The sequence below is a fragment of the Petaurus breviceps genome, unplaced genomic scaffold (genome assembly GCF_028583685.1).
Source record: "Petaurus breviceps papuanus isolate PSGF00001 unplaced genomic scaffold, PetGlider_PUasm1.0 138, whole genome shotgun sequence".
NCBI classification, from domain to species: Eukaryota; Metazoa; Chordata; class Mammalia; order Diprotodontia; family Petauridae; genus Petaurus; species Petaurus breviceps.
The window spans coordinates 29,845,339-29,867,783 of record NW_027185694.1 but is presented as its reverse complement, the minus strand read 5'-3'; the positions used below and the strand labels follow the sequence as shown (position 1 = coordinate 29,867,783).

The 22,445-nt window shown below is 38.6% G+C and overlaps 1 protein-coding gene and 1 pseudogene across 1 annotated transcript in view; both read right to left on the bottom strand.

Annotated features, from left to right (window-relative positions):
* LOC138143979 (phospholipid-transporting ATPase ABCA3-like) overlaps positions 1-22,445 on the bottom strand; it is a 282,495-nt gene that overhangs the window by 182,334 nt on the left and 77,716 nt on the right. The window contains exon 6 of the mRNA XM_069065289.1: positions 3,478-3,594. Coding sequence (XP_068921390.1) covers positions 3,478-3,594 — 117 coding nt within the window. The remainder of the gene's footprint in view (positions 1-3,477; positions 3,595-22,445) is intronic.
* On the bottom strand, positions 1,543-2,345 carry LOC138142383 (large ribosomal subunit protein eL29 pseudogene; annotated as a pseudogene).

The following is a 22,445-nucleotide window of genomic DNA, read 5'->3' as shown; positions in this document are numbered from 1 at the left end:
TCTCTCTCTCTCTCTCTCTCTCTCTCTCTCTCTCTCTCTCTCTCTCTCTCTCTCTCTCTCTCAGTATCTCTCTTCTTCAAAGCATTCATACCAACTCCAACCCATGCAGGGATGAATTCTCTCTACCAGTTAGGAAGATCTCATGCAAAATACAACAGGCTTGGCTGGAAGATCCTGTTACACCAGGTATTCTTCCAACTTCCCCTATTTTTTGACTTTGCTTTAGCATTTCCTTTTGTATCACTGTTTCTTAGGCTTCTGTCTCCTCCACTACTTTTTTTCCTTCAGATTATCCATTGCTTTGCTTAGATTTTCTAAAATTCTATTCTAATTCAGTAATTTTCCTTCAGGGGTTTTATCTAAGAGCTATAATTCTATTCTTTAACTCTTCCTCCAATTCTTTTTAGTAGGCTTCAACCACTCTGGAGGGGTCTTCTAGTTCATTCTCGGCTCTGGAGTCCAAGGTGCAATTACAAAAGACATTCTCTTTTTCTTCTATAGATTTCTTAATGTCTTCTTTTATCCCACAGCATTTAAAAAAATTTATTAGGTGGGGGCAGGTAGGTGGCACAGTGAATAGAGCACCAGCCCTGGTGTCAGGAGCTGAGTTCAAATATGACCTCAGACACTTAACACTTACTAGCCATGTGACCTTAGGAAAGTCACTTAACCTCAATTGTCCTGCCCTTCCCTTTCCAAAAAGCAAAAAAAAAAATTTTATTAGGAGTTTTTTGGTTCTTCATTTATTTAAGCTCTCTGCTGTTATTTTTTTCCAATGATGATTTCTTTCCTATCCCCTTTTTTAAATGCTGTTCTTTTATTTTGTCACATTCCTTTGTTTTAAAGTGATGAAGGGGAAGAGGGTTTAAACATGATGTATCAATCCCTGAATTATCTTTCGATAAGTCTGTTTTGAGAGAAATTATTATTTCTCTCTTAAATTAATAACTAATTATTAATTGAGATTAAGATTTTCCCTTTCTTTTTTCTCATTCAGAAATCAGCCCCTTGTAGGCCATTCAGTCAGGCTCTAAAGGACATTGCTGATAGATGAGATTGCCCAAATCCTTAGAATATATGATTTTCTACCTCTGTTGGGATTCCATCCAACCAGGAGGCCTTACAAACAGAAGTGAGATATTGCCAGTCTAAGTGAGATATGTCCAGTCTAAGTGAGATATTGCCCTTCGGAAATAAGTCCCTGTCTATCCCTGGAATCTTCCATTAGAATTTAGGGTTGCCTAGCTTATGAAATGGAAAACTAATCAATGATGTCTGGGTAGAGATGGATTCTTTTGCCTAAACTGCTGGAGGTAGCTAAGTCTCATGATTAGGTCATACTCTCTGGAGGAAGAGCTGAGGACTTTTTGCCCACCTCCTCATTAATATGTTCACTGACTGTTAACCAATCAGAATTAATTTTTACTCTCAAGTACATCCCCTTTTCCAAAGTTTTTTTAAGCATTCGGAGGCCCCCAAGCATCGTCTTTGGTTTATGAAAGCCAAATAACCATCTTTTTCTTAATTATTTGCTAGTCATAATTTTTTTTTAATTTATGACTCACCATTTTCTTTATTTGTACAAAAAAGTGAATAATCTTATACCCTGGCTAGGAAAAAAGGGAGTTTTAGCTTTAAACAAGTCCTTCTGTTCTGAAGCATCTATTTTGAAGGCTTGGGACCAGCATCTTTGGGTTTGGACTCAGCAGGCTTAGCAGCCTTAGAATAAGACTTGGCTGCCTTGGGATCAGACTTGGCAGCCTTGGAATCAGACTTAGCGACCTTGGGGTCAGACTTGGTGGCCTTAGCATCAGATTTGGTGGCCTTGGGGCCAGATTTAGTAACCTTGGGATCTGACTTACTGACCTTGGCGGCAGACTTGGCAGTCTTGGGGTCAGTGGGCTTGGCAGTCTTGGGGTCAGTGGGCTTGGTAGACTTGGGGTCAGTGGTTCTGGCAACCTTAGGGTCAGGCTTTGTGATCCTGGAGCCTGGACGTTTGATGCCCATCCTAGGACCTGGACGCTTGGTAGCCATCTTGTGGCCAGCATGCCAGGTGCTGGCCTTGGGGATCTTATGCCTGAGGAGCTTGGCTTTGGAGGCCTTGGTGCTCAGGGCCTTAATGGCTTTGGCGTTGTTGGCCTGCATCTTCTTCAGCCCCTTATTGTGTTTCTTGGCAAAGCGCATGTTTCTCAGAAACTTGGGGTCAACCCCTTTCAGAGACTCGTATCTCTGTGACCTAGGTTGCTTGATGCCATTTCTGTGCCATTTTCGTGATTGGTTGTGAGTGGTTATGATTCTTAGACTTAGCCATCTTTACACCGCAGCCTGTGCTAACAGGCACTCCACCGACCAGAAGAGGCCAAAGGGAGAGAGAAAAAAGCTGCTAGTCATAATTAATAAAATTATTGATTATCTAGCAACTAAGTCTTTAGAACTTTTCATATGCCAGAGTTTTCTTTTTATCATAATAAAAATAAATAAGTCCTACTCTGAAGTCTTACTGTGGCACAGAGCTTACCTTGGGTTCTTGAAGTCTTCACTAATAGATAATAACCTTTCAAGAATTCAAAGATTTCAAGCACAGTTCTGGAAACAATCTGAGTCTTCTGTACAAAGATTAACCCAGTAAAGTACAAATATGCTTATCACTAATAGTCTGGCCAATATGTGACAAACTATTTGGACATGGAAACCCATGAAACAAAGGAAAATTAAGTCTTCAGACCATTCTTCTTTTACAATGAAGTAAGTGGAATGGGTTCTAAGAACTTTTCAGTTTTTAAACCACCCATAAATATTACCAAAATATAAAGAATTTGTAATACAAGTTAGTCTATGGGAATTTATTCTTTACTTTCTCTTGGCAATTCATACTTAGTGAGATTATTTAAAACCAATTTTTAATAACTAAGAAAAATGTGTTTCAATTAAAATAATAATTTTGAGATTTGGAATTCTATATGCAAGTCAATGGCAAAACTTTTAAAAATACATCTCTTATAAATGGATTCAATAAAGATGAATAAAATTTAAAAGTTTCTCCTTACTCAAGAAGAATATTAAAATATTCTAAAAAGAGCAAACAAACCAACAAAATGGAGATGTTCTATACATGAATGAGAAAAGGGAGAACGTGGAAAAAGCTAAAGAATAATAAAAAGACTTAAATATACATACATGACAAAAGATAAGACAGCAAAAATATGCTTATTCTTTCCCTGAAAGACATGTTGATTATTTAGAGTTAATTATAATATAAAGAGGCTTGTCTGGGTGATTTTAAGTAGTTATCTGTAGTGTCAAAATAAAACATATGTTTGCAACAATATTTTTTAAATAAAGTTAATTTTAAGTTATGGAGAATATATACTCTTAACATTAAGAGTATATATTCTCCATAACTTAAAATTAACTTTATATACATCAAGCTTTTCTCAAAGGGGAATCCTAACATACTAGAGAAAACAAGACACTTACCTTCAGAGAGAAGAGTATGATCATAATTGAAATGATAACAATGAAGAAAAGCATGTACATGAAGAACCACGAACTCCAAAGCAGCCAGTTGCTAAGTCCCATGATGTGCATATACTCCTGTTGGAGAACAAAAAGAAAACAAAAATTACATGATCCTTACATTCACCTGATGCTGTCCTGGCGCCGAAAACTATTAACCAAAATCCAGGAACTTGGAGATAAGTCAGGGATAATTTCCTACTGCTATTAATGGGAAGGTTGGCACTGGGTTGAACAAGATGGAGAATAAACTACTGATAAAAAAGGTACATGTAGGTCTGGAAGTGCGTGTGGAGGAAGGGGAAGTGGAATAAGAATCTCTCTTATCTGTACGACATTTGTACACAATGGATACGTTGAAAAGGTTGTAAGATGCAGCAAAAAGGTAAGATGAAAGAAGACAGCTTGAGAGAAGAGAAATTAAGAAACAAAAAGTGTCTGAAAGATGGATTCATTTAAAAAGTCTTTTCAGACAAAGGTTGAGTACAACTCTGTTTACATTCTGTCACTGGAAGAAATCTGCTCATTTCAATTAAAAGCTACTGGAAAAGGTTTTAAAAAACAGAGGCTTTTTAAATTTTAAATACCACCTTCCTTTCAAGAATGACTAGCGAATATGGCACCCAATTGTTTTGTTCTTGTAACTAGTAGCAAAAATAAGCAGCATGAGCTAACACAAACTAAGGATTCATTGCAGCAGATATGGAAACCAAGGAGAATGCTTCAGCAGACACATGAGATTGTGCTATTTGTGTCTCCTAAGCACACAGGATTTCAAACTATCAGGGATCTTAACATATTTATGAACACATACACACACAAACTCACAGACACACACAAACACACTCACACACTCCACTTGTCTTCATTTTATGGATAAACAAACTAAGGCCCAAGAGGGGTTAAGTGATATGCATATAGTCCCAGAGCCAGTAATGTTGTACCTGGCTTTTTCCCATCCCCCAACCTCAGCTCTCCCACAGGGAAGTGAGCAGACTGCCAGGTCAACTCCACCCTCCCCCAACAGATTTCTGCCCTTACTCAGTCAGCTCACCTTCACCGGACATGGGTGGGCTCTCAGATCTGGGAGACTTGGCGCCGTTGGGAATTTTGAGGTGTGTACTGACCAATTACTGTTTTTTGTCTCTGCAAGTTTCTGCTTACGTAATACCTAACTGTGGGATTCGTGGAGTCCCTTTAAAAGCTGAGGCTTTACCTGAGATTGTTGCTGTACGACCTGGGACAGTGGGGTGGTACCTCATCAGCTCACCATGTGGCCTGATCAGCCAACATGGCATATAATAAAGGGTCCAATTCTAAATTGTTGCTTGAGTCTTGCTCACGTTTTCTGGGTACAACAGTAAGTGGTAAAGATATGAATCACAGGGTTTTAAACTACCAAATCTAATATTCTTTCTTCTATAGTATAATGCCTATACATTCCTGAGAAATAAACAACTATGGGTACAAAATGCATGTTGGTCTTCTTGGTAATTTAGAAGGTGATTAAGGGGGAAGGAATACCTTGAGCTTCTCAGAATAAATGATGTTTCCTAAAAGAATAGAAGAAATGCTTCAGGCAAGTGATTTAACTAGCCTGATACTCAGGTTCTTCAAGTATATATGAGAGAATTAGACTCAATGGCCTTTGAGGTCTCTTGTACCCCTGAATCTGTGATCCTATAAAAATTTAAAACACATAGAAAGGAACAACCAGTGGAACTTCTGTGCCAACTGTTACAAATAATCATTAAGGCTACAAATGAATTCAAAGGTCTTTCCATGAGGGTAGAAATGGATATTTTGAGAGAAACCCATTTCTTAAGCACCATAGAATGATGAATATTCACAATGTAATGACCGGTGTAACGGACACTTAGAGATAAAAGAATCCAAGCCCAGTCAATTAATGAGCATTAGTTTATTAAGCTGGCCAGCAACAGTCTCCCAAGGAACCTTAGGAGAGCTGCCCCGACCATAGGGAAAGGGGGAATATTTAAAATCAAAAACCACCAAAAATAGATGAAACAGTTAGTCTTGTGGGAAATAAAGTTAGTCTGACAAGGGTAGGTAAGTCTGACAATGGTAGATAAGCACATCCGTTGTAGCCAGGCTAGTCTGGACAGTTGTATAGTCCTTGCCTTGATTTATTGTGAGACCCAGATGTCCAGGATCATTCTGACATCTTATCAGAAAGTATGGCCAGGTCCGTTTCTCACAAGAGAGGGGCTCCTGGCTAAGCACGTACGAGTTCAGGAAGAATTCAGTAATTTCCAAACTTGTTACATACAGGGGCTTAGTATATGAGGCCATGGGCATTTCATTTCAGCAGATGCCTCTGGGAGAGAAGATATATTAATGATCACAGAAAGAAAAGCTAAGTTTTAGTGGTCAGAAGATTCCTAACGATAGTGCTACAGGTGGAGCCAACATCAATAATATAGAGATAAATTGTCTTCCTTGGGCATTTATTTGGAACATTACAGAGAACTACCATCTGATAACCAAGCCTGCACAGCCTGCTTGTAGTACACCAAAGGATTTCCTCTATACACAAATGATGCTTTCCTCTACATTTTTTGCAGTCCACCTAAAATCATTTGGTATGCCACAAGCAGCTAGCAGGCTGCAGGTTGTGTTTCCTAGCTTATTAGTAGTATCCTGCTATTATCTTGAACAAATTAGAATTGGTTCCATTTGTTACTGATATTCCATTGAGAGATGATGGGTCTAGACATACCAACACCATGGTGTTCTGTCCTGTTTATGCCAAAAACTTGGACCATGCCAAAAATTCAAAATACTCTGGACATTCTTAGATAGTCTTAGACAATTACCAGAAAACAACTACATTTACCCGCCAAGGACAAAATGACAGTAAGACCTTTACCCAATACGCAAGTTTACTAGCTTTGGAGTGGGATGTTATTGAGGTCAAAGACTATTTTTATGAAGTAGAGTTCCAAGTTCAGACTATCAATACTTTTGATGGAGTACCTGGGGTCTAGATCAATTTGTGAAACCAACTTGTAAAACCAGTTTGTGAGTTTGTAACTGCACTTTGTTTTATAAAGTTGTAACTGCAATTTGTCCTTTCCCATCCTTGAGCTCTGCCCCTTCTCCCTATCCCACACTCCACCTAGGCAACACCCTGTGACCCCTTTGTTCTTACTTAATCTCTTCATTTCCTCTGTGGCCCACACCCTCCTTGGTCCTTGACTTTTGTCTCCTTTGACCTGGCCCAAATCTTATCTAACCTATCTATTCACATGCTCCTCTTGGTCAGCTCTGACCTTTGTCTATGCACTGAGGTCCCTTCAAGCCCTGACAATGGCAGCCCTACCCTTTAAAGGTAAAAGCATGTACCCCTCTCACTCGCAGGTCCCCTAAAGGACTCTTGCCCGCTGTAATGGCGTAATAATAAACTTTCTCAACTCTAACTCCAAGCAAGGCTGAGCTGAATTCTTTCCAGACGCCCTTGCAGGTTTCCTGGTCTTGGATGAGATCAGGGTTCCTGCTGAACCTATTGGGATCCCGTCCCCCCATCAAAATCATATGTTTCTGGAAGCCCCTGTCAGGCCTGCCTGAACCCTGCTCCTGAGTGAACATCTGAGCCAAGGGACCTGAAAAAGACAACATCAGATGCAGACAGCTTTCCCAAGAATCTGGACCAGGCCTGCACAGGAACTGCTACAGCTTTGGCTTGTCCTGTATTCTCATTGTGCTACCTTGATCCCCTTTGTAGCCTGCTCCTCTTTCGTTGTATTGCAATTGCCTTACATCTCTGGGGATATCCAACTGTTTAACTATTATCCTTAGTGATCCCTATTTCAGGAAGTGATTGGGAAAAACCTGAATTCACCTAGATAAGGATACTAAAAAGCTAACAAGAAGAGAGGTTTTCTTTTCATACCTTCTTCGGTCTTAGAACAAAATCTCATAGATTTGTTCTTGACCAAAAGTGTGGAAATTGATAATCATTGAATATCATATTTTAGCCAAAGTCTGAATTAATCAAATAAGCTGCTTTCCTTGATTTAAAAATGCCTTTCCCTGTGTTAGCAACTACATGAAAGCAAAACAAGACATCCTCAGACCATAAAATGTAAATAGACCCTGCTCTGGTCATTGCCAATTTGCATTTACAACCAAGGAACTCTTTTTCACATATAGATTGTAACAAATAGAAATCATAAGGTTTTGTGACATGGTCATCCTGAATTGGGATGGTTCTGAAATGTATAAAATGTCTCATGATTCCCCTGTTCATCAGTCAGGATTTTAGTCTTGCACTCCTTATGCAAGCACTGCTAGCCTTAAGGGAATAGTGAATAAATAATGTACTATTTGTTTGTCTCCTTTAACCAAACTTTTTCAAAAGGTCAACAGGATATATGTATCATTTGCCCACATTAGAATGTAAACAGTTTTTTCTTGTTTATTTCCATATTTAATATTTAACTCCTCTTAACTGCTTCTATGTAGTAGTGGCTATTAAATTTTGTGTGTTTCCTCAGTATTTCTTTCCTTCCACTTTGTCCTATAATTATAATTTACAGGCAGTTTTCTTTTATAGTTTTTTGAAATGTGATGTCTTTCAGGTGGTCTAATGATTCTTAAATTATCTCTCCTTAATCTGTTTGCCAAGAGAGTTATTTTTATAATGAAAAACTTTACTCCAAAAGCACTATATAAATTTTGGCTAGAAGTAGTAGTAATCGTCACTGAAGTCTAAAAAAGGCATGCTCTTCCTTACAAATACAGAAGTATATACTGCTGTGATTTTGCATGTATGTAATATCCTGCCTACATTTTAGACCTACAGTTACTAAAGTAGCCTATCAAGCAACATTTTACACTGTGCTATGTCTATTGCATTTCTTACTGGTATGAATAACACCCTAAATGATTATGTGATGATCTGGATTAATAATTTTTTTCATACTAAGCACTGATATCACTTTAATGCTATGATTGTATAATTACAGTGGGTACTACAGTTGAAGTTTCAAGGGACTACAAAATTCCCTACCATAAGGAAGAAGGTAACAAGAAAATGGAGACCAAGTATTCATCAGTGGAAACAAATTCCTCAGTGTTCATCTACTTGATCCCTAGGGAGGCAGGGAAACTCTGAATGAAAGATTAGCCTCTACTGCATCCAAAGAGAGGGAGGAGGAAAAGTCTTCTAAGTGGATCAAGACTTGAAGCAGAACTAGAGTGAGAACAACATACAGTCAGGCAAGCACACCAGGTTTCCAGGGAGAAGTCTGGGGCCATGGCTCCTCCTATCAGTGCAAGCAAAGATGTAAGGTTCAAGCAGTCTAAGGGTTTTCATTATAGGTTTGGGACAAGAGATAAAAGCTAATATTTCTGATTTGGTCACCTCCTCTGTTTACAAATTTGAAAGGAAAACCATTCCTAGAGAGACAGAGTCAAGGGTGTTTGTTGACTAGAGAGAAAGTCAAGAACAAAGTGGGAAGTCAGGAAAGAATAGTGCTACCCATGTAAGGGTAAGAAGACTTTAAGAAAGCATAATTATACCCTTCCTCAGCAGTCCAACCTCCCTGCAATACAGTGAAAGAAAATCAACTTGGGCTGGGGAGTGGGAAGGGACATCAATTATCTACCTCAGTTATATTAGAATTGTGTCAAAAACAAAATGTGCCAATAAATTTAAAATGGGGGACAGAAGGGACTGGACCTGTGATGTCACCAGTATGGAGGACTCCCAATAAGCAAACTCATTCTACAAATGTAGACCACCACCTACTCTATAATGTATATAGCCTTAGATAGGGATGGGGAATCTGTGGCCTTGAGGCCACCTATGACTCTCTAGGTCCTCAAGTGTAGCCCTTTGACCGAATCCAAACTTCACAAAACAAATCCCCTTCATAAAAGGATCTGTTCTGTAAATCTTGGATTCTGTCAAAAGGCTGTCCCCAAGGACCTAGAAGGTCACCGGTTCCCCAGTCCTGGTAGATAATTGTCTGGGGTCTGTGAAACAGAATGATTTGCTAAGGGTCATATAGTCCACATTTGTCCTGATTCTCTAGTTCACTCTATCTCTGTTATGCCCCACGACTTCTCTCATTGCTTATATTTTAGACCCCTAACACCCAGGACAATACTTGAAACAAGTAAGCCCTTAAGAAGTGTTGGCTGAATTGTCCAGAGACAGAGTTAATTTCTAAATAAGAGTCAGGAAGAAACCTGTAAGCTTAGAGATCTGATCAGGAGAATTTTAAACTGAAAATGGACTAGGAAAGTTACTCACATAAAAACCACTAAACTAAAGAAAGTATTAAGAATGACATATGACAACTAATGGAAATATTCCATATAAGTTAAAAAAAAGGTTTTTCTAGGAAAAACAGTATTTGTTCTTGCGGTCTCATGTTTATATACAAATATGAAGATTATGGATAAAAAAACAAAATGAGTTTATTTTAAAACAAGGAAACAAATACAATTTCATAGATATCACTGATATTTGTTTAGATGTAATCAATTGTGAGAAATAACTCATTCAGGTTCAGAAGGGGTGAATATAAAAATTAAGTTTATTTCACAACTGCAATGCAGAGTATCTCATAAAATAGAAATAACCTATAGAAACAAAACCGAGCCTTAAAAACCTATGCCAGACCACAAAGTCCCCTGTCTCCCTACTGGTTGAATAATATTAATAGGGTACAGGCTCTGGGAACCCCCTTAAACTCTCCTTGAATCTTCCCACTATATGAGGCATTTGCCTGAGGCCATAAATCTTCATTATCTCTAGGCCCAAATCTTTGTTACTCTTAATCTAGCCTAGCCCTCCATTATACAGCTACTTCTCACCCTTTATCAAAATATCTATACCCAAATCTGTAATCCTTAAACTAGCCTAGCCCTCCATTGTCTGTCATCCATGTAGCCTTCAACTATTTCCCACCCTTAATCCCATTGCTGGAGTTTGACCTCAGTCCAGTCAAGATCCTTCTTCCACTTCTCCTTAAGCCCCCAAACTTCTCCTAGACCACAGTAGATCTCTCCCATAGTCTTTCTGTATATAAGATCCATCTGGTCTCCATGAAGGGGGCTGAGATTCAATCTAGCACAGACTCATGTCTGTGTCAGATTGTTCTGGCCCACTTGTCAATAAAAGCATCACAAATACTAAGGCTCCTTAAGAGTCTGCCCATTATGGCAAATCTTTAATAAACTTTGTTATACTTTGACTGAGAGAAGCTTGAGTCAAATTCATTTGGCAGGACCCAGTGAGTTGGTCTTGAGCACCCCTAAACCCCCAAACTCAACAGTACATGAATGGAACGAAAAATGACTATGCTTTAATTAACAATATGATACAGAGAAGCATGAAATTGTTGAGATCTAGGGGTGCTGGGGCCCCAAAATTCAAGGGCAAATGATGCACAGGTCCAAAGAACTATAATGAAGTACATTTAGCAAAGACTGGATGCCAATAAATCTCATATTCCAATGTAAATTGGAGGTTGTTATGATAGAAATGAGATACTCAGAAATAAATACAATACTCAGAAGTAAACTTTTTGCATCCAGATGACAAAAAAAAATCTTCAAGATAAATGATCAGATCATACCAATGGACTGCAGAATCATTATGCATGGGGAAAACTGTCTCAAATCAGAAACTGGGCCATAAAAGAAGGAAAAATGCACATTCTATCCCCAATTCAAGTAGAAAATTTGTAATGCTAGCCACACTTCATATATATTCATTAGAAAACCTAAGTAGGGATGAGTGTGAGGCTGTGGGTATAAAAGGATAGCAATGACCATACAGACACTATCACCCTTTAGCCAAATAAGTCTATATTGTTTTAAAATTCAAACCTATATTTATGTGCAATTTTGTGTTATGTTATTGTCAGTATTTTTTAAAGAGAGTACGAATTATTAGAGTGAAAAGACTGTGCTTGACTGGTATATTATTAATAAATTTAAAATGATATTTTACTCAGGAGTCTGAAGGAGCCATTCTTCTAAGGTTTCTTGGTCTCAATAATAGTCAGATGGGTCCTACTATTTTTTCTTGAGGATATAAGATGAAAGGAGTGCTAAAGATTTATTTCTCTGGAGTAATTAGGAGTGCATAGATGGATTACTCCTTCTCTGAAGATCTACCTAATCTGCTATACTTACAAGGCTCAAAAATGTATCTTCTCCCTTACCATTCCATTGCTATCCCTTAGCAAAAGCTGACTCCAAGGAAATAGGAACAGGAAGAGTAATCCCTGAGGGACTTAATTTAATATTATGAGTTGCAAAAAAGGGAAAAAATGTCATTAAAAAAAAGCTTCCTTCCTACCCTTTAGAACTAGTTTAAGGGGTGGCCAGGTGGCTCAGCGAGTAAGAGCACCGGCTCCAGTGTTGGGACGACCTGGAGATCAAATCCCAGGCTCAGACACTCAGCACCACACCCAGAAATGACTGGCTGTGTAACCTTGAGCAAGTTATTTAACCCTGATTGCTTAAAAAAAAAAAAAAAGAACTAGTTTAAAAAAATGATAAATTGTAAATCAGCCTTTCCTCCTTTTATAAATAATTCAGAAGAGCAAACTAAACACTTTGCTGCCTCAGTACCTAGAAACACACTGATTTACTGTTTGGAGACTTCCTTTTAAAAATACTGTACACAGGAAGAAAGTTTAAGGTCTAGGAACATCTTGTATATATCATACAACAAAACAGCTGGGTTCCATAGCTTCTGTTCTCTCCTTCTCAAATTTCTCTATAATATCTCCCATCTTCTTTTCCTTCTTTCCTGTCTCAATAAAGGATCCTTCCTCATTTCCAAGATTAACCTTGCAACCTAAGCTCTTAATCACAACCCCTCTTAATTCCTCTAGGCCTATATTCCGTGTCTCTTTTCACTGGCTCTTTTCTTCTTTGTCTACAAACATGATCAAGGTTCTATTTTATAATCATTAAATATCATATTTTGGCCAAAGTCTGAATTAATCAAACAGACTGCTTTGCCTCATTTTAAAAAAGGCTCTTTTTCTGTCAGCAAACCCAGAGATCAGATAAGGCTGGAAGTAGGATTTAAAACAGGCATCCTGAGATGATAAATTCCAAACAGACCCAGCTCTGTCTTGCTCTCTGAGTGAACTTAGAAAACACCTCTCCTTATGTCAACAAACCAGATGAGGCTTACAATGGCTCTCAAGGATGAGACCCTTAACTCGAGTCATTAACTTGAATAATGGGACTTTCTCTTAATATTTTCTGAACACATACCATGTTATGGAATATTAATGCTAAAGAAAACACACTGTCAACTCTCTTGTTTTATTGTATTTACCCTTTATTCGGTTAAGAAAATTCCTTTCTTATACAATGATTAAACATTTGTGGGGATCATAAATTTGTGTGACACAGCCACCCTGACTTGGGATGGTCCTAAAATGTACTTAAGACCTTTCATCCTTTTGTTTGTCAGTCAGGACTCAGCTCCTGCACTCCTTGTACAAGTCTGCTAGCTTTGGGGGCATAAATGTTGTAATTTTATATTACTATTTGTCTGTCTCCTTCAACCAAACTTTTAAAGGTCAGCATATTATACTCAAAATAACCTCCCTTGACTTTGCTATCTCCTCAACTTAGCTATTCTATGCTTTTCTACCTTTGCATCTCCATTAATGTTATTCACTTCTGAAATGTATTTTGCCTTCCCTTCTACCCTCTCCAACCAGTTGTGATTTCTCTTTCCATATACATATATATATAAAGAGCTGACCCTCAGCATTATATAAAGTGTATATACACTTTATATAATGCTGAGGGTCAGCTCTGAGGAGTCCATATAAGGAAGTCCAGGCCAGAGTTTCTCATGGTCTGTTCTTTCTTTTGTGGACTCATTATCTCAGGATGTTGGCTCACCATCAATTCCTTGGGCATTCCTTGTTAAGATATAAACCTAGCCATTGTTTGTGTTTATCCATGGAATTCAGATCACCCCTCTTCCTGAACTTTGACCACCATTCTAGGAGTCATGTGCTGGCTTACAGTATTGGGAAATGTCCCATGGGAGTGGCTGTAAAACAATGTATACTTTGCCTATATATCTCCTGACCCTCAGATGAATAAATGGATTTGCTTGCAACTTGTTTGCTATCCCGCCTGGCCCACGTTTCTTTGTGCTCTCCTGTGAGGTGCCCACATGAAGTGGGGTACACATGGCACCCTAAACAGGGACCTGAAAAAAGGTATGAGGAGAGCGGCTTCCCTTGGACTCCTGAGAACCAAAACCTCAGCGGCCCCAAAGTCATGGAAAAGGTAAGAGAGGCAAACAGCCGATCAATTTTCACTCAAACAGTGTTAGGGAGAGGAACTTAATCTTGCACTCATACTTTCACATTTGGAATTCGCGAGCCAAAAGTGAAACTATGGGACAAGTATTAAGCAGAAGTAGAGATCGAAATGACTATTTGAGAGTATTGAAGAAATCAGTCAAAGAAAGAGGGTTGTTAATCACAAATAGTCAACTACAAGAATTTTTAGAAAGTGTTTAAACTTCTTGTCCGTGATTTCCCCAAGAAGGAACCATAGATCTCCAGAAGTAAAAAACAATAGATAGACAAATGAGTGGATATTATAGAGAAACAGTACCAAGGGCATTTCTATAGCAGCATTCTTAGTATGGAATATATTGAAGATCTGTTTAACTCCTGTAGAAAAGGTACCGCTACCTACAAAAATATTGAAGGTAGACACAGCAGCAGGAACAGAGGAAAAAGAAAAGATAGCAGGGATGGTGGAGGAAAAATTAAGGATATTAGAAGAAGGGGAGGATGAAAGCTCTTTCCAGGAACCTGTTACACCCACAGCTCCTCCACCTTCTTATAAAAGCTCCTCTAGATCTTTTACAAACGCCACACATGTGGAATATTAGAAGAGGCTTTAAGACAAGCTGAGGAGAAGAGGGAAGAGATTCCTTTGGAGATTAGACTTTCTCTCCCCACGCACTGTACTTTCCCTATATATGAGGTAGATGATCCCAATATCCCAGGTCAAAGGGTAAGACAATATAAGCAGTTTGACTTAAAATTATGAAAAGAATTAAAACATGCTTCAGTAGAATATGGGGCAAACCGCTCATACATTGAGACATTGTTAGACTCCATATACTCAACAGCCATGGCTCCTCACAACTGGTATAATTTAGCAAAAACATGTTTAGATCTGGGAGATTATCTGGTTTGGAAAGCAGAATTTAATGAACAGCGTAAAGAAACAGCAAAAAAACAGTCAAAGAACACAAATTCCAGTTAGCTTTGACCAATTAGCTGGGAGTGGAAGGTATACTAGCCTCCAGGATCAATTAACACATAAATTAATTGCATAAGAACAAATTATGCAGGCTGCAAGGGTGGCATGGTTAAAAGTACCAGGAAAAACAAATAAGACTGCTCCTTTCACAAAAACTAAACAGGGCCCCCCAAGAAGCTTTTCAGGATTTCCTAACAAGGCTCACCCAGGCTATTTCTTGAAGCGTTTCCAACTATGCAGCAGTAGAAATAATTTTACAAAAGCTAGCTCAAGTAAATGCAAATGCAGATTGCCAGAGAGTCTTGGAGGGGGGAAGACCTTACATGATGGTCATTAAAATGATTCAGAAATGCCAAAATGTGGGGACTACACACTTTCAAACACAGGTTATGGCTGCTGCTTTTTCTGGAAAATCCAATAATAAGAAGCCTTTAAAATGTTTCAACTATGGTAAATCTGATCACATGAAAAAAGAGTGCCAAACTTCTCTACGGGTCTCTAAACATACACCATCCACTCCTTGCCCACAATGTCATAGAGGCAATCATTGGGCATCACAGAGTAGATCCACCAGTGATATTAATGGACAGCCTTTAAACCCATCTTGGGGCCAGCTCCAGCCCCAGCAAACAACTGGAGCAGTGCTGTTGTTGATTCAACCTCGACCAGCGCCACAAAGTCCACAGTAGATATCCTGATTCATGCCACCCTGGGGAGTGCTGGTTTAGATCTTAGTGCTCCAGAGGAGGTTCATTTAACTTCCAAATCTCCCTACCTGCATCCCCATGGGCATTTTTGGCCCACTGCCTACAGGGACCGTGGTTCTTATTTTAGGGAGGAGTTCACAGGTTCACTGAGGGTTGATAATTATTCCCAGTGCTGTGGATTCTGACTATACTGGAGAAATAAAGGTAATGGTCCATGCATTTCCTTGTCATTCTCTGTTAACTGAAAGAAGGAAAAGGACTGCACAATTAATGGTTATGGGTTATAGTAGTACAGGAAAATCGAAGAAAAAAGTGAGGGGAGCAGAAGGATTTGGGAGCACAGGCTTATTTTGGTCCAGCAAAATTACAGATGCTAGACCAACACTAAAAACAGAAATTCAGGGAAGAGAATTTGAGGGGCTGATAGACACCGAAGCAGATAAATGTATCATCAGTTTAAACCAATGGCCTCATGCCTGGCCACTGGATCAAGGGAATATATTGTTACAAGGAATAGTACAGGTGGCTGCTTCAGCACAGAGCACAGCATGGCTCAAATGGTCGATAAGAGGGCAAGCAAGGTACATTTAAACCATACGTACTGCCAAACATTCTTTATAGCCTGTGGGGAAGAGATTTGTTAAAATATATAGAAGTTAGTATATCTAGCAAGGAAAATTTTTGCTAGAGGTCACTCATGTACATAGAAAGATACAAGTGCCAAGGATCACATGGAAGAAGGGCCCACCTATATGGGTGGATCAGTGGTCCCTTACATAAGAAAAAATTGAGGCCCTTCGAGATATAATAAAGGAACAATTACAGTTAGAACATATAGAACCATCTACCAGCCCTTGGAATTCTCCTATATTTGCTATAAAGAAAAAACCAGGAAAATGGAGAATGTTGACTGATCTTAGGAAGGTTAATAGCTGTATGGAGACTATGGGAACACTGCAACTGGATCTTCCCACACCCACAGGCATCCCAACAGAATAGCCCCTTTGGGTGATAGATTTGAAAGATTTTTTTTTTATACTACACCACTCAGAAAAGAGGGTTGTCAATACTTTGCTTTTTCCCTTCCTTCAGTAAATTTAAAAGAACCACATAAATGGTATCAATGGAAAGTCCTTCCCCAGGGCATAAAAAATAGTCCTACCATGTACCAGCAATACATGCCACAAGTATCAGAACCAATAAGGAAAAAATACCCTCAAGCATATATTGTTCATTATATGGATGATGTGCTATGTGCCCATCCCCAAATTTTGAAATTATGTACTATTCTATCAGATATGGAGGTGGAATTAAGGATTCATGGCCTATATATATATATCACCAGAAAAAATACAAAAGTCTCCTCCATATTCAGATTTGGGACATGTAGCTGATGAAAAGACCATCCGTCCTCAAAATATAATTATAAAAACAGACCAGTTGAAAACATTCAATTATTTCCAAAAATCATTAGGAGATGTTAATTGGATTAGGCCATATTTGAAAATAGAGACGCATGAATTAAAAGATCCAAATTCCCTTTGCACCCTCAATCATAAGCCTCAACAACAGTTGGAAAAAATTGAGGATGCAATTAGGAATAGTCTAGTAAATAGAATAGATGTCAAAAAAGATTTAGAAGTCACAATATTGACTACTCCCGACGTTCCTTTTGGATGTATCCATCAAGAAAAGGAGTTGATAGAATGGTTATTTTTACCATCTCAGTCATGATTTAGTATACAAACATATCCTTCCATGGTTGCTCAACTGTCTCAGAACATGGTTAAGAGGTGTGTTCAACTGACAGGGAGTTACCCCTCCCAATTACATCAGCCATATATAACAAGGACCAGACAGAAGTTTTAATAGCACAAGATCAGACATGGCAAGTTTTGCCGACTCTATTTCAAGGAGAAATAGATAATATATATGCATATCCAATACTTACAATTTGTTAGTACACAGAGATGGCTTATCAACACTGTAATAAAATTAAACCCAATTACCGAAGCAAAGGTTGCTTTCACTGATGCATCTTCTGATCACATTGCCACCTATGATATTCCCCCTGATGAGATGCATGTTTCCTACACACCATTTTCCTCCACTCAACAGAATGAGTTCTATGCAATTATATTAGTGTTACAAAGTCATGAGGGACCTATTACTATCTTCTCTGATAGTAAATATGCGGTAGGTGTGGTCAATAACATAGAAACGGTGAGGATAAAAGTCAACTCCAATTACCCTGTTTTGCAACTCTTTACTATGCTTCAACAGCTCATAAGGGTTAGAAAAGCATTCCTTTATTGTACTCATATACTCTCTCATGCTGACCTTCCTGGACCTCTAGTTAAAGGGAACAGAATAGCAGATTAATTAATTAAATCTACTCTGCTTACTCTATCTTTGATGGAGGCCAAATATTCTCATGAAAAATTCCATCAATCTGCTGAGATGCTAAGGAAACAATACAAAATTACTAGGGATCAAGCTAGACACATAGTAAAGTCATGCCCAAGATGTATACCTTTTCATCCTCTTCCTGAAAAACTTCCTTAAACCCTCGTGGTCTTGCACCTCAAGAACTTTGACAGATGGATGTTACTCATTATTCCAGTTTTGGAAAACTAAAATTCATTCATTTAATGGTGAAAATTTATTCTTCATTCACTATGGCCTCCACACAACCTGGAGAAGCAGTTGCCCAGGTTATTGACCATATCTTTCATTGTTTTTCTATACTGGTCATTCCAAAGTCTCTAAAAATGGACAATGGTCCCGCATATATTTCTCAAGCTTTTCAAAAATTCTGCTTGTCTTTCAATATACGTAATGTTACTAGTATTCCTTATAACCCTACTGGACAGGCTATAGTGGAGAGAAAGAATAGATCACTGAAGATGATTCTTCAAAAACAGAAAGAGGGAACTACAACATGGCCTCAGAGACAATTATCTCAGGCAGTATATATTTTAAATTTTTTATCACTGAACAAAGAAGGGCAGACCCCAGCTGAAAGACATTATAGAAAAAAGGTAGATGGAAGGTCCTCGACAAAAGTTAATGTGGAAGGACCCAAAAACCAACTGCTGGTTTGGGCCCGATAGACTGTTAATATGGGGACGAGGGTATGCTTCTGTCTTTCCAGATGGTGCCCCTGAACCAATAAGGATCCTGGAAAGGAACATCAGGACCTGTTGAGGAGCTGACAGCAAAATTGCAGAGCATGCAGGTCAAAGGCAAGACTGGGACAGAGAGGCACCAGAGAAAACAAAGACCTGGGAAAAGGAGAGGACACCAAAGTAAATAATTAATTTGTTTAATGCTGCTCCAGTTGTGGGTGACCTGTGCACAAACCAAGGAGGTACAGCTGTGGACTTACATAAACAATCCACCTTGGCCAAGGCTGCTTACTTGGGAAGATATGATAAAGAATATAGTTCTGGTAGGAACTGTATCTGAAGTTTTTGGACAAAGGACAGGAAAGTCTTCAGGAACTTAACATCAATACATATAAAATTCAATTTTACAGGACACATGGGGGTGGGAGGTCACCATTGTGCTCTGGATTCAATGTAACTAGAATATATAAACATTGTGTTAATGTGCAGAATGTTACCCATTCTGCTCAAATAGTTCCAAGGTGGGTGGTGTGGAATATATCTATGCTTGGTATGAAGACCAAAGAGAGTATTCAGAGACCATTCATTTCTCACCATGGCCCCCAAGTTTCAATATCACAGTCCCTAGTGTATGGAAACCCCATCCTCCATGGGTAAAATGCCATAACAGTGGGGAAGATATGAGATATGGGATGTACTGGATGATTTTGAACAATTTGGGTGGATAACCCCAGGAATAATAACTAATAAGGGGATACACCAAGAAGAAATATGACTGTTTATGGCCACTTTAGATAGAGTAGTTGTCCATGTAGGTGTTCCAAAAAATCAGACCCTTAAATAAAAAAATCAGGCCTTCATGATAAGACACCCAAATGTAACAGAGACAGACTCGGATTTTGCTACTAAATGTGTTGACTGTACAGTTTTACATTGTTTATTCTCTAGACACAAGAGCAGGGGCCAAGTGGTTATGATTATAGAAAGAACTGCTTATGCTATCCCCACAAAAGTAAACGATGGATAGTTTTTAGCACCTGGTGATTAGGCTTTTCATTACATACAACAGGATTTTATTATTAGGGGGAAAAGATGTTTTCAATGTATTATCTGAGGTATTGTCTCTTTGGTATCATTGATTTCTTCTTTAGTGGCTTCCTCAGTTTCTGTTGTAACTCTACAAAATGAGGTACGAAGTGCACAATTTGCAGAAGCATTGGCTCATAATGTATCCTTGGCAATGAAAACACAGGATGCCATTGATAGGGTCTTTCAAGCAAAATTAAATGTGTTAAAAGAATCTATAGAGTTTGTGGGAGATGATCTTCAGGAAATTGAATTTCGTACAAAACTGCATTGTAATTATTGTTTCACTTTATCTAAGGATTTTAATCAAAGCCACATCCCTGGGGAGGATCCCAAGCAAATAGCCAATGACATATTGCACAAATTTGACCTATTAGATCCGTTTAAAAATACAGTGTCAAAGCTCTTTCATGGGCTACCTTGGATAGACATCTTATTCTTGGCTTGTATACTGATGCCTTGTCTTATGAATATTCTAGGGTCATATATCAAGACACTGGGGATTGAAGTACATGGGTTAAAACTGTTAGCAAAAGGAAAAGGGAGGGATGTTGAGGGTCAGCTCTGAGGAGTCCATATAAGGAAGTCCAGGCCAGAGTTTCTCATGGTCTGTTCTTTCTTTTATGGGCTCATTATCTCAGGATGTTGGCTTACCATCATTCCTTGGGTATTCCTTGTTAAGATATAAACCTAGCTATCCATGGATATGGATTTATCCATGGAATTCAGATCACCCCTCTTCCTGAACTTTGATCACCATGCTAGGAGTCAGGTGCTGGCTTACAGTATTGGGAAATGTCCCATGGAAGTGGCTGTAAAACAATGTATACTTTGTCTCTCCTGACCCTCAGATGAATAAATGGATTTGCTTGCAACTTGCTTACTATCCCACCTGGCCCACGTTTCTTTGTGCTATCCTGTGAGGTGTCCATGTGAAGATGGTTACAATATAACATCTACAACAGTTTGTCATCATACAGATTATCCTGTAAAGTCCTGGCAGGGAAGAACTCTCAATTATTTTTGTAACCCCTAGTGTCCAACACAGTTCATTAGACTTAGTAGAAGCTCAATATCTATTGAGATAATGAATAAATAAGATGGTGTGGAGAAGAGAAGCCTATATACAAGAAACTTCCTGAATATGAAACAAGGAGGGCAACATTGTTGATTAGGTGCTTTCCATTTCCCTTGCATAGAAATGACCAAGGTACAGATTCAAACTGTAGAGTATGGAATTTGGGTTGAATGTGAGATATTCTCCAAGGTGGCCCTAGGAAATGGAAGAAGTTACCCAATTAAATTCTATTAGTTCCACAAACATTCATTAAGTATCTAATGTGTAGAAGACAGGACAGCCAGGTGACACAGCAGATAGTGGAGTCAGGAAGACTCATCTTCCTAAGTTCAAATTTGGCCTCAGACACTTAATAGCTGTGTGACCCAGGCAAGTCACTTAACCCTGTTTTGTCTCCATTTCCTCCTTGGTAAAATGAGCTGGAGAAGACAATGGCAAACCACTCCAGTATCTTTGCCAAGAAAACCCCCAATGGGGTCACAAAGAGTTGGACATGACTGAAATGACTGAATAACAACAACACTTATACATTTGGAGTTCTAGCACAGTGACTTTTTAGTGACTTCTGAACCCTTTAGGAGTTCTTTACAAAACTCTAAGTGTAAGCGGTTTGAGCTAAAAATTATTTTTAGGGTAGCTAGGTAACACAGTAGTTTGGGTGCCAGGCCTTAAGTCAGGAAGTCTCATCTTCATGAATTCAAATCTGGCCTAAGACACTTACGTGCTGTGTGACCCTAGGTAAGTCACTTAGCCCTATTTGTCTTAGTTCCTCATCTATAATATGAGCTGGAGAAGGAAATGGCAAATTATGAATATTCCAGTATCTTTGCCAAGAAAACCCCCAATGGGGTCACAAAGAGTTGGACACAACTAAAAATGACTAAACGACAACAATATACAAGACATTTAAGTGCTAAATGTACAAATACAAAAAGAGTTCCTGTTCTCAAAGACCTTCAATTCTACTGATGATTTTTTAATTTTATTCCATGCATGATCTTGAAAAATTAAACCAAACTTAGGTTTTGCTATTTTTCCAAGTGGAAATGTACTGTTAGAATTGCATCTATTCAGTAATTCTACTTGGGAGATAAAATGTTACAACACATACTGCTATTATAAGTGTAGTGCCCACTGGCACTACTCTTTCACAGAAAGAGTGAACATGGATTTTTAGATCATATCCTGATACTTCCTTTTGGTAGTCACCATAGTAAATAGTATTTGATCTAAGTAGTATATAGTATATCCCAGGAGAATTTACTTTGTACTTTTCTTTTACTGAATTATTATTTTCCTCTAAGTCTGAGGAAAAAATTCAGAGAAAGACTTGCAGAACAATTCTGGGATTCCGGCACAGAAAAGAATTACCTCTTCTGTATCTGGGATCACAATGATACTCTTTTATTAGGGAAACAGAAGCCAGGATAAAAAGGATAGTAACTCTCTGTTATGTTCTCTCTCTTTCTCCTCTCCTATAATACTAAAGTCAAAGAATAAATTTAAAAAATCAATAATTTCATTAAAGATAATGACAACAGGGGCGGCCAGGTAGCACATCAAGGAAGAGCACCAGCTCCAGTGTTGGGATGACCTGGGGATCGAATCCCGGGCTCAGACACTTAGCAC